This window comes from Macaca nemestrina, chromosome 4, assembly GCF_043159975.1.
Source record: "Macaca nemestrina isolate mMacNem1 chromosome 4, mMacNem.hap1, whole genome shotgun sequence".
Taxonomy (NCBI): domain Eukaryota; kingdom Metazoa; phylum Chordata; class Mammalia; order Primates; family Cercopithecidae; genus Macaca; species Macaca nemestrina.
Genome location: NC_092128.1, coordinates 159,251,399 through 159,264,387, shown reverse-complemented (window position 1 = coordinate 159,264,387; position 12,989 = coordinate 159,251,399). Strand labels below are relative to the sequence as shown.

Below are 12,989 nucleotides of genomic sequence, written 5' to 3'. Positions count from 1 at the left end.
TATAACAAAATAGTTAAAATCAAATCCTTTGGAGTAAGATACAGCTGCTTCAATCCTGAGATTTACCTTTTATGTGGCTGTAAGGAATTTATATGTATACCTCCCTGACCATGGTTTTCTCACTTTTATAAGAAGACTAATACTATTGCAGTAGAAGCCATCCTACTTGATGTCTTTGGAATTGGTAGTTGATAGATTAAAAACGTTACAGTTGACTCTTGAACAACACAGATTGGAATTATACAGGTTCACTTCCATGTGAATTTTATTCAATAAAACTTACAGCGAGTGTGCCTGCCCCTCATGCCTCTGCTTTCACCTCTCCCACCCCTGAGGCGACAAGACCAATTCCTCCTCTTCCTCCTCCTCTTTGGCTCACTCAACTTGAAGGCAATTAAGATAAAGGCTTTTATGATTATCCACTTTTACTGAATGAGCAGTGGAATATTTTCTCATACAATTTTCTTAATAACATTTTCTCTTCTCAAGTAAACTTTTGTATGTATGTATGTATGTATGTATGTATTTATTTATTTATTTATTTATTTATTTATTTATTTATTTTGAGACAGAGTTTAGCTCTTGTTGCCCAGGCTGGAGTGCAGTGGCACAATCTCGGCTCACTGCAACCTCCACCTCCCGGGTTCAGGCAATACTCCTGCCTCAGCCTCCCAAGTAGCTGGGATTACAGGCATGTGCCACCACACCCAGTTAATTTTGTATTTTTAGTAGAGACAGGGTATCTCCATGTTGGTCAGGCTGGTCTTGAACTCCCAACCTCAGGAGATCTGCCCGCCTCGGCCTCCCAAAGTGCCGAGATTACAGGCATGAGCCACTGCACCCAGACTCAAGTATACTTTATAGTAAGAAAATAGTATATGACGAATATACAAAATATATGTTAATTAACTGTTTATGTTATCAGTAAGACTTCTGGTTAACAGTACGCTATCAGTACTTAAGCTTTTGAGGAGTCAAAAGTTATACCCAAATTTTCAACTACATCGGGGTGTGAGGATCCCTAACCCCTGTAATGTTCACGGATCAACTGTAATTAAAAAGGGAAACATAAAGATACATTAAAACAAAAATGTTATTTTAAAAACACATAAAAGTACCATTTTCTAATTTTCCCAACGTTTTCACGTGAGGCAGGTTCTCTCATTTAGCGCGAAAGTGATGACTATCTTTTTTATGTTTCATAAACCACACTCATAAGGCATCACTTTCATAAGCCCAGGTATTCATTAATAAAAAGTCAAGTACTTATATTGTAAAACTGAGAGATGACTCAATCTGTTTTATTTTATTTTTTTTAGAGATGGGATCTCCCTCCGTCACCCAGGTTGGAGACGACAGCTCACAACACCCTCAAATTCTTGGACACAAACAATCCTGTTGCCTCCGTCTCCTGAGTAGCTGAGACTACAGGCTCATGCCCCATGCCTGGCTTCAATCTACATTTTTATGATATATCCAGTAATTTAGAGTTAAATGTTCAAACTTAAAATCGCAGTGATTTTAGCTACCCAATTTAATTTAGTCCTTCCAAAGAATTAAGCTGCTTTTTTTCTTTGTCAACATTGTTCCACAGGTTTATCTAAGTAATTAAATTATAAATGTATTATTAATTACATATAAATCATATATTGTGCGATACATAACATTTTTACATCTATAACATGCATAAATTTTATAATTTAAAATATATGTGGATTGATAGATTTACAATACCTGTAAATGAAGACTTTCGATTCTATCACAGTTTACACTGAATTAAATTCAGGCACCTCAAAAAGTATTAAACAGTAACCTCATCCAGTTATTATTAACTTCTTGAGGAAATTATGTACTCCCTTGAAAAATCTGACAGAGCCTGGGTTTTTCTTAGAAATATGAGCACGTTGGGCAGGGCGCGGTGGCTCATGCCTGTTAATCCCAGCACTTTGGGACGCTGAGGTGGGTGGATCACAAGGCCAGGAGTTCAAGACAAGCCTAACCAACATGGTGAAACCCCTTCTCTACTAAAAATACAAAAATGAGCTGGGCATGGTGGCACACACCTGTAATTCCAGCTACTCAGAAGGCTGAGGCAGGAGAATCGCTTGAACCCGGGAGGTGGAGGTTGCAGTGAGCCGAAATTGCACCATTGCACTCCAGCCTGGGCAATAGAGCAACACTCCATCTCAAAAAAAAAAAAAAAAAAAAAAAAAAAAAGCACATTCACATACATTTAAACCATTAATATAAATATTTCAAAGGTTCTAAAGACTCAACAAATTCATCCTATGGCTCCTATGGACCTACTATCCTGAATTAAGAACTTTTTTTGCCAATATGAGAAGGAATGTCATTACTTTCTGATTAGTTTTCGGTTGAATTGAATGCTACATAAAGAGCTGTAAATCTCTGTAGTGTTTACTCTTTTACTCGTTGGCTTCTTTATTTTGAACAAAGTTTTAAAAATTCCTCAAAACTAAATTTAGACTCAGTTGAAAAAAAAAAACAACAGACAAACATAAAAGATAACGTAAAACAAAAAAAGCAAAACAAATGCATTCCAAATCAATCTGCATTTCCTAAGTGCATCTTAATTCAACTACAGTAGTTTTCCTAACCATTAGCCACTTTGCAGATTATCTGATGTTCTTAACAGATATCCCAGCTGCTAAATGCTAAATGCAAGTGAGTTACTCTCTAGAACTGCACAGCCTGCTACTTTAGCTACAAACCACATGTAGCTATTTAAATTTGAGTCAACTAAAATTAACTAAAATTTAAAATTCATTTTTTCAGTCACACTAGACATACTTTAAGTGCTCAATAGCTTCACGTGGCCAGTGGCTATTGTTCTGGACAGTGCAGAGAGAACCGTTCCATCACCATCAAGATTTCTGGAACGCCCAGTTGAATATGTCTGCTCCCACCAAGTGGTTTATATGCCTCCCTGGAGTCCATTACATTTGCTCCCAAACCAGTTTATGTCAGTTTTGCATATATTGAATTACATAATTTAATTAAATATCACATAAATTGAAAGAGAATTGTGAAAAAATTGAGAAATGCTCTACCTCTAAGTTGAATATTTAGGGAAGATTTAATAAAATTTAGTCACTTAAAAAAAACTCATCATACTATAAAATAACATGAGGGAAAGACAATTTCAGAAGCTTAGAAAAAAAAAAACAGGAGAAAGTAGAATTCTGCTCTTAAATTTCTTTGTATTGGATTTGAACTTAAAGGTGTTCATAACACAACCAAAAATTAGAAATCATATATGATGCATTATAGGATTTATTGAAAGGAAGGATGACTATAATCTGTAACCAACAACCTAAACCAAAAAATAAAAATGTTCTTGGTTTACATAAAATTATTGGCAAATAAATATATAATCAAGTGTTTAAAATTTAAATAAAATGTAGGTGGTATGTATGTATTTGTTTTTAAGATCAATTTATTTTAAAATCTGAGTGTATTAACTGATTGACTATTGATCCCAATTATATATATCAAATAAGAGAGCTTCTACAACAGACAACAATATTGACAATACATGTTTTTTGCTACTGGAAACTTTGTGTTTTTTCATAAGCGATTTTGTCATTTCTCTTTTACACATTTAGATTCACTGGATTAAATTGTATTGAAAATTCATGGACAGGAACCTGATCTAATTCCAGATTTATGTATAATTGGTCTTTTAATTAGAACACAATAAAATATAATTAACAATACCAATGTTTCTTTACTTTTGAATTCTACTCAGTTTGCCTGACTTTATATGGAGATGAGACTGCTTGAACTTAGTGTTCATTCTATTTAACATTTTGTTTTTTTCTGACTTGAAAATGCTATATATTTATCCATCTATAGCATTAATTACCTGAGCATAAGAATGGTAAGAATTTCATTTTTTGTACATTGAGGTTTACATGCAAATACAAACCTACAATTACATATTCCTACTAAGAATATTACAATTACTACTACTACTACACTTCTTTTATTTAAATGACATCAAAATAATATTGCAGTTGCTAATTATTGCTTGACAAATGAATATTTTTCATTAGTTAAATTCAAGAAACCATGTAGACTGTCATGCATCATACATATCTATTTAAAATAACAATGTCAGCATAGAAGTTGTCTTTTTTATGAACTTTATAATGCCTTGAGAGTAGTAAAGATATCCCAAATTATCTAGTTCAACTTGATGAAAAGATGCTGTTAGCTTCATCAAAAAAGAAGTTTTTTGAAATTTTGCTTTACTATCTTGATACCTTCATATCAGAAATGGAAAACTGGCTGCCCTTGGGATCCAATTCATATGGACTAACAAGAGTTATTTTAAAATATCCTTTTGTGTGTGTGTGTGTGTGACAGAGTCTCACTCTGTGACCCAGGCTAGAGTGCAGTACCATGATCTCAACTCACTGCAACCTCTGCCTCCCAGTTCAAGCGACTCTCCTGCCTCAGCCTCCTGAGTAGTTGGGATTACGGGTGCCCACCACCACGCCCGTTTAATTTTTGTGTTTTCAGTAGAGACGGTGTTTCACCATTTTGGCCAGGCTGATCTTGAACTCCTGACCTCAGGTGATCTGCCCGCCTCGGCCTCCCAAAGTGCTGGGATTATAAGCGTGAGCCATGGTGTCGGCCTATTTTGAAATACCTTAAAGGTAAATAGGCCTTCTTTGGTCTACCACAGTCCCCATTACTTCCCCTTGTCTTAAAGTCTGGCTTATACTACCTGGACCCAGAGGTTACGTAAGTTTATGATTCCTGTGAAAGCACTTTACATAATATCTTGCCTATCTCATGGAGGGCATGAACAATTGAAACTTGAAGTTGGATTTAGTTACAGTTACCATTTAATATTAACTTTCATTTTTCTGAGCAACACGGGGCTAACAGATTGAACAATATATAGTTGTTGTTTTTTTTTTTTTCTTTTTGCTTAAGATATACCACCAACTGCTAGGCCATACTCTCCTCTCTTGGATAAGTGCTCTAGAAGGAGGAGAAATATCAGAATGTGACTGGGGTTGATAACTGCCTCTCTTTGCCTAGAAGAAGGAGAGTGCAATGGTACTCGGAAAGAAATAATTGAAGGCATGAATTTATTTTAAATCATTTTAATTATATGTCTATCATAGTTGAGCTTGAAGCTAAATTACTATGTGATCTGTAGCCTTTTGGAAACAAGTCTATTCTCTAATTTCAATCAACTTGTTTATTAGTTTAACGACATTAAAATGGAGTACTAACTAAAAATCTAATGACAGAAATTCTAAAATATTTCTTCTTGGATAGGTCACTGAAATGGTTTGAAATCTGAGTTATGTCCATAACTGGTAGATTGACCTTGGCAGAATCATTAAAGAGACTGGGCCTCTGTTCGGTCATCTGGAAAATGGGCCATTTGATCTCTAAGGTTCTTATCATTAATAAGTCTCAATTTTATTTTTAATTTCAATAAAGCACAATTCATTAAGTGACTATTGTGTAAAAATTTCCACAAATTATATAGCTTATGGTCTAACCTTCTTATATACTACATAAACATATAAAAAGTAACTAGAAACACAGGCTGACTATGATTGGAGTCAAATAAGTACTCTAAGAGTTCAGATGAAGAGAAACAAAATCGAGATTGAAGAGATATTGGATGTAGGAGAGAAATATAATTTAATTCACACCTTCACATAGCACAGAATAAGGTTAAAAATTAAGGGACACACAAGACAATGCCAATTTTAAAAGATCAAGAATTATCATCAAAAGGAATTCCCCCAAAATGTGGTATTTCTAATTTCTTTTAAATTCTAAACTTTAAAAGTCTGAAGAAGTCTATTTAAATATAGAATTGCTCCATTATATCACACTTTTTAATTTTACTTAAAAAATTTTTGCTCATTCACCAAAAAGTTCTTGAATGGATCCTATAAGCTAAACATTAAGGTAGGAGCTATGAGTTTGAAACAGACATGGATTTCTTACATAAGGGGGCTTAGATTTATTACAAATTATAGTGATTGGCTGGTTTCCTAAATCATTTCAAATGGTATATCACATACTTAATCAAGAGTGGGCTGCAGACCTAGGCACCGTTAGACTATTCCTAATACCATGACAATATATTCTGGAGAGTCTGGAGATGTCTTGGGTAACCCATGACTTTACTGCTGAAACAAAGTGTATTGTAAGGTGTGTAGTGGTTCTCATCATTGCCCATGAGTGATCTAAAGTTCAACTCAAGACGACAGGCATTGATTCAATATATCTATAGTTAAAAAAGTAAAGCATGTACATTACAAGAGGTACAAAGGCAAGTCACAGTCCCTTTGGACACCTGTAAATACTACCAATAGAAGTCAGAGAAATCTCTGTGGGAATGAAAGTGGCAAGAGCCTTGAGGATTCAAAACTGAGAAATTCTATCTTAGAGAATCAGTAAAGGATTTGTAGATGAACATGATACTATCATGTTAAATGACATAATAATAACAGGTACTAGTTTTGCTTGGGCAGTAGGAATTAAAGTAAGAGTAAAGTATTCTGGTATATCTTTCACAAGCAGCCCCGAAGGGTTTTCGAGGTCAAGTATAGGTAGAGTTAAGGTCAGTTACCTCAGGAGTTCTTCCTCTACCCTGTTGCAGAGAAACTAACCATGGGTGTGAACTAATGTGCAGGAAGACAGAATCCTGTATCAGATCATTTGGGTAATCTTGAGGAATCACCTGTGCTCATTAGTCAGCGTTTGATAATAGGGAATAAGATAATCTAAATTACTATTTACAGAAATCATTCATTTATTCTAATAACATAGTTCATGGACTGTTGGATTGTTTTCAAAAAGACAGTCCAATTGCCAAGTAATTTATCTGATTCTCTCATAGTTACTTACTCTCAATTGTTCTTTTAAACTAATATTGGACTTGTCTGGTGAGGTTCAATTGATTGCTTTGCACTTGATTTTACTTTTCTTCCCTCCTTCCCTTCTTCTCTCCCTCCCTCCCTTCCCACTCTAAAACTCCTTCCTGCCTCATCCCACAAAGCATTTGAGGTAAATCAACCAGTATGAACATAAAGATGTATCCAACTTTGTGCCCCAAAATATCAAAAGAAATATTGGTTAAACGAAGCATGATTCACTGATATTTAATAATTTCCTGAATTGTCATACTCTGTTACCAGATGTGAAAACCCCAGTCTACAGTTAAACTTGACCACTTAAAATTCTTAAGGAAATTATTCAGTCTGGGTAGTTGTTTCCCCATAACTGAACGTAAGCCCTCTATATGAACAATCTTTCCTTTTGATTTCTTAGACATAATTTAACTATTTTTAATTACTGACATCAGCAGTGGTCCTATATCTTGGTTTCTTAAAAAATCCTATCAATTTGTATATCTGACATTTGCCGTTTATTTATAAACATGTAGCAAGTTACATAGCCCTCATACCTGGAGTAGCAAAATTTATTATGAATCAAAGGCAAACATGTAATTCTTCCATATAGTGTTCTCATCCTACAGAGAAGTTTTAAAAATGTTCTTCATTGGTACTAACTATATCCTCCCCCTTGCAGATTTTTTTCTGTTTTATTGTTTTGTTTTGTTTTGTGTTTTTGAGAACGGAGTCTCAATCTCTTGCCCAGGCTGGAGTGCAATGGCATGATCTTGGCTCACTGCAACCTCTGTCTCCCAAGTTCAAATGATTCTCCTGTCCCAGCCTCCCAAGTAGCTGTGATTACAGGCATACGCCACCATGCCCAGTTAATTTTGTATTTTTAGTAGGGACAGGGTTTCACCATTTTGGTCAGGCTGGTCTTGAACTCCTGACCTCAGGTGATCCACCTGCCTCAGACTCCCAAAGTGCTGGGATTGCAGGCATGAGCCACCACGCCTGGCCAGATTTTTTCTTATGATTTCTACATGACTAACATAATAAATCATAGAGACATCTTCATCATTCTTCAATTATTCTTCTATTATACTCATTCACTTTAGATGATAGTATATAAAAGAGGCCATAATTCCAACAATTCATTATAGTGCTTTGGTAAGATTATCCTTAAACTGCACATCTTACTTGACCTCTGTGAGGCACTTAACTCCATTACACTGTAAGGAAACAGACATTTATTGGCAATTGTATTCTATTTGGCCCATCAACAGATTTGACTTCTAAATAAATACACCTAGTATGGGGAGATACATACATAGAAACACACAGGAAAGGGATCCTAGGTTCTCAAGGGAAAAACTATTTATAAAGATGTAATTGTTTACCCATTTAGTTGTCCCTTTCTTTCACCTGTGGGTTGAACTGCCATCATTAGACACAATGGTGTTCCTCTTTGCTATGAGTCACTTTCCTTTTCATCTCTTTATGTCTTTTTGTTAGTTTGTTTTAGATTTATGTCTACCGCCTCTTATTCATTGCTTCTTGATTAGTCCTTGCAAATATTTTTCTTTCACAAAGAGAAACAGTCTTTACTACTGTAGGCCAGTCAAATTATTTTGCTTGAAGTCATTGGTATTCACTTTCTAAGGCTCACACGTTCTACATGTCGGGGGTAGACATTCCTTCTTCACTACATTGTTAGCAAGTTCTAGGTATTAAGATATTTTGGATGCCTGAACATTCTAGAAAGGTCAGCACCACATAGCCAGTGTCTTAAGGTTCTTAATATATATTTGCATCTAAACATCTTTTTAATGTATTCCATGTTTCATATTTGGAGTCTTAAATTAAAGTTCTAACATCAACAACTACTTAATCCTGTGTCTGAAAGATGATCTATGTGAGATAGCATCACTACACAAATTATACCACTAACTGCTGCTAAAGTTGACAGCAAACTAAGATTCCACAGAATCCCATTTGCTTTGTAACATAAAAAATATTATAAAGTGCCTTTCCTTTAAACAAAAATGTGTTCATATTCTCAAATTATACTTTATATGCATATTTATTATTAATTTATTGACATGTTTCTGGTTTAGTTACTTCTGGTTTATTCAACAGAGATAGCTGCACAAAAACAAAGGGCAGGAGACGAGGGAAATACACAAAAGACACAAATCTAATTTTTAAAAATCATATTGTTAAATGCGACAAAATAGAATATTTAGTTGAAATTCATGCCAAAAGAAAAACAATTCATCTGGAAACAAGGGTATTTAAATTCAACAGAAATATAAATTATCTAAATGTAGGATTATAAACTGTCATGAACTAATTAGTAAAAATGAATTTGCTCGATATTTTTATTCTAGATAAAAAGTACTTCTAAATTTTAAATTATCTGTTTAGGATGAATGAACACATTCAACACAGTCAAAAATTGTCACATATATTACTGATGCAGAGCAGTCCGGGAATTAAATTTAAACAATTTTGGGAGCAATAAATAAAACTCAAGAGGTTTGACCAGTGCCATAATTCATTCAAATAGTCATAGAAACTCATCACAGAGTGAGGTCTTATACTCCATTCACTTATCCAATAAATATTTAGTGCTTATTATAAGGCATTGCAGGCGATACAACGAAAAATAAAACATGGACTTTGCCCTCAAGGGGCTTACAGTCTAGTGTGGAAAAAATAAGCAAGCACATAAATAGCCATAACATAAGGTAGAAAGTGATGTGTCATAAGGAAAACTCAAATAATGTGCCATGGGAGCTATTAACTCTAGCAGATATTTTTTATTATAATGTCTAAGCAGCCAACATAAATAGACCAATGATCAATTTGAAAATTAAGGTCTGAATTTTGTCAATCTATAGATGATTAAAAGCTTTAATATTAATGCAGTTTAAGTCACTACCCACAATTTTCTTAAAATGTTTGAACATGGAGTGACAACCCATTAGAAATACCATTTTGACACTGTTCATAAACAGATGCAAATGGAATAATCTAATAGGGCTGAAATGATGATTTTAATGTAATAAAGGCTCAAATCAATGATCCAAGATACTCATGACACATTACCTTCTTGCACAGAAAGTGGCTCGATCAGGTTAAAGTGATGAAGAATTCCTCGATGGCTCAAGTGTGCTCCAAGGAAAGCTAGAAGGTTGTACAGTTAACTCCCAGGGTGTAACTCTAAACCATACAACCTACTACCTCAACCCGGATGCACACAGCTTCCAAAGTTGCTTCAAACTCCTTATCATATCTTCAGTCAGCTCCTCCAAATATGGCAGCCATACACCTAAGGGCTTGGCAAGGATATAGATATAATATTCTAACATTTTACCAGTAAACTTTAACTCTTTCTCATAGGACTAACCTAAACACTTGGGTTTCCAGCGTAGGTCACGTAAAATGTCTTCTGACCATTTTGTCTGCCATAGTTCTACTAGCAATTAATAGTAAAAGTCAATTGCATTCAGCCTCATTTTTTCAGGAGAAATAGGCTCAATAAAATAATAGAAATCCAATGGTAGTCTTTAATTTTCTTACTGAAGTTGAAGAGTTACACTAAACACTACTGTATGCACTCAAGTTTCTTAACAGAATCTATTCAGATCCTGGTCCAAACCCTGCTATAAAGGTTCAACTTTCTTATGCAATTTACTGTACATGGAATCGAACTTGAATGGGTGTTCTATAAACACTTCCAAGTTGTTGAGAATTGAAGCCTGCCTTGTAAGACAGACAACGATTAAAATAAACATGAAAAACAAAGGAAAATATAATTACTTCAAAAGTATATAATCAACTGGAGTTTAACAGGATTTTACTGAACTATTATTGAACGGCACTGTGTATAGCATTTTGTCAGATTACCACACTGACACAGACCCATAGAAGCGAGCTTGTGCGGTCCACTTCACCACAAGATCGGATCTACGGGTTTATGCCAACGGGCAACATCTTGCATGGGCTCCCTATTAATATAAAATTTGTTGTAAATATCTGATGCAATTAAGAGACAAAAATAATATTGATCCTTTAGTGTAAATGTTTTAAATGCTGAATTCTAAGGATGCATATTCTCCATTAAAGGCCTTCATAAATATTCAAAACTAGATACAAATTTATATGCATGAGAATTTAAAAAGTAGTTTATTGAAACATTTTTCATGAACTGCTTTTGTTTCAAGAGTAAATATTTTGGAATTAAACTCTTTTAATTGATGATGAGTTTTAAAAGAAAAAGGAATCTATACATGCATGTATGAATTATGTAATTGTGAGGCATGAATGTAGTATTATGAGCCTATAATTAAAACCAAATTAACGATTAAGTTAATTGTGTATGAGTTAGACTGTGCTTATTTTAATTTTTATACAACTAGTCTAGTTAGTGGTTTCAAGGAATTGGTAACATTATAACTTTCTCATAAAACAAGTAAGATCTTGTTCACTAGGTAGAGAATACAGGAAGTTATTATCAGCCTTAAATATATACATCTGTGTCTATAGTTGGAATGGTGCTAAAATTTACAATATTTGAGTGAGTTAATATAAAACTAGACTAAATGGCACGATAATGGCATGATTACTAATACTCCACACTAATACTCCAGATGTATTACATGACATAGGCTATCTTCTTTCCTAAATAAAATATATTTAAACTTACTGTTCAAAAAAGATACACTTAAAATACATGGCTACATATAACTCTCATCTGGTCAACAGGTTGGGCAAAAATAAAATATTACTAAAACATGTTTTAAACCACTAGACAACAAGCAAACACACAAACGAGTAAACATAAAACCAGCCACATACACTATTTTTTAAGATTCTAAACTCAACTGCAACAAAATGATAAGTTGTACAATCATTAATCATTTCACATCTATAATCATTTAGCATTTCCTAATTATATCTTTATTGTGTAAAATAATACTACTTACTAATTGCTTAGTGATTTTGCATATTTTGAAATAAATGTTTTATAGCCTTTATATAGATAATGTGTTCTACATAATTTTTAACCATTATTTATTCTTAAATTGTCCTCATAATTATTAAAAACTACAGTAAATAATCAACAATCATACATTCAGTTGTAGTAAAAATATTTCAACATATATTTATAAATGCAAATGTGAAATAAGAGGCAGCATTGGGTTTAGTTTTACCATAACTATAAGAAAGCATGTTTTGGTTTCATTGTCTTATTAGGTCATGTAAAAAAGATGAAAAAACATGACCTTATTCCCCTCCTCCTGATTTCACTTCCTTTTATATGGTACAACAAATAAGAAAACATAATTTTTTCTTTTCCTAAATAGCTTTCTAGTAAACCGTATTGCACCTATCTTAAGCGTATGGATACACAGACATATATTCAATGGGACACAAACTGTCCAATTGACCACAAGAAATTTTTCACAAAGGCAGGTCATAGCACACATTTTCAAATGAAAACCATCAATAAAATTTCAACAGCTAGACTCATAAAGAATATGAAATGAATTCTTATAACAAAACACAGTCAAATAATGTTGTTTTTCTTTAAAAATATTAAATATTAATTGCTCTTTGTTTTTTATTTTTACCTGAAATGGTTTTCTCCTATGATCACTTTCTTCACTTTTCATATCCATTTTAAGTTTTTCCCTAAAACAACCACAAAAGGAGAAATATCAGACAACTGCTGTCTAGGAGGAGCATCTGAGTGGATAGTGGGAATGAGGGTAGACGATTGAGAAGAAAACTCGATATCAAAATGGGCAAAACCTTTTAAAGTATTTTTTTTTTAAAGGCTTGGAAGACTCATAAGGCCCCACCCCGGCTACTCATATGACATATAAAGTGGTTTCATAGTTTGCATTTATGCGTTCTTTTTGGTTGGTGGTGTTTTCACAGTAACAGTTTTGAAAGTGAAAGGACGATGGTTGTTAAAGAAGTGACTAGGTTTTGCACAGTGAAGTGAAAGCTGAAAAGAGATTTGGATTTGGCATGGAGCTTAATAAGATAATTAAGAGTGTAGAGATTAATGGCTGCTAAAAA

At 33.8% G+C, this 12,989-nt stretch overlaps 1 protein-coding gene across 29 annotated transcripts in view; it reads right to left on the bottom strand.

The window, feature by feature from the left end:
- The window catches only part of LOC105483467 (uncharacterized), a 573,731-nt gene that overhangs the window by 95,492 nt on the left and 465,250 nt on the right, over nt 1-12,989 (bottom strand). For 21 of the 29 annotated variants that reach the window (XR_011622692.1, XR_011622689.1, XR_011622700.1 and 18 more), the window contains one exon: nt 12,536-12,596. The exons of 7 other annotated variants lie outside the window; for them this stretch is intronic. Coding sequence is in view for 4 of the 22 variants with exons in the window: in XM_071095501.1 (XP_070951602.1) it covers nt 12,536-12,583 (48 nt within the window). In the remaining 18 variants the exon portion in view is untranslated. Of the gene's footprint in view, nt 1-6,375; nt 10,238-12,535; nt 12,597-12,989 lie in introns of those variants that run through there. One more of the 29 variants, XR_011622708.1, reaches the window with a different exon arrangement.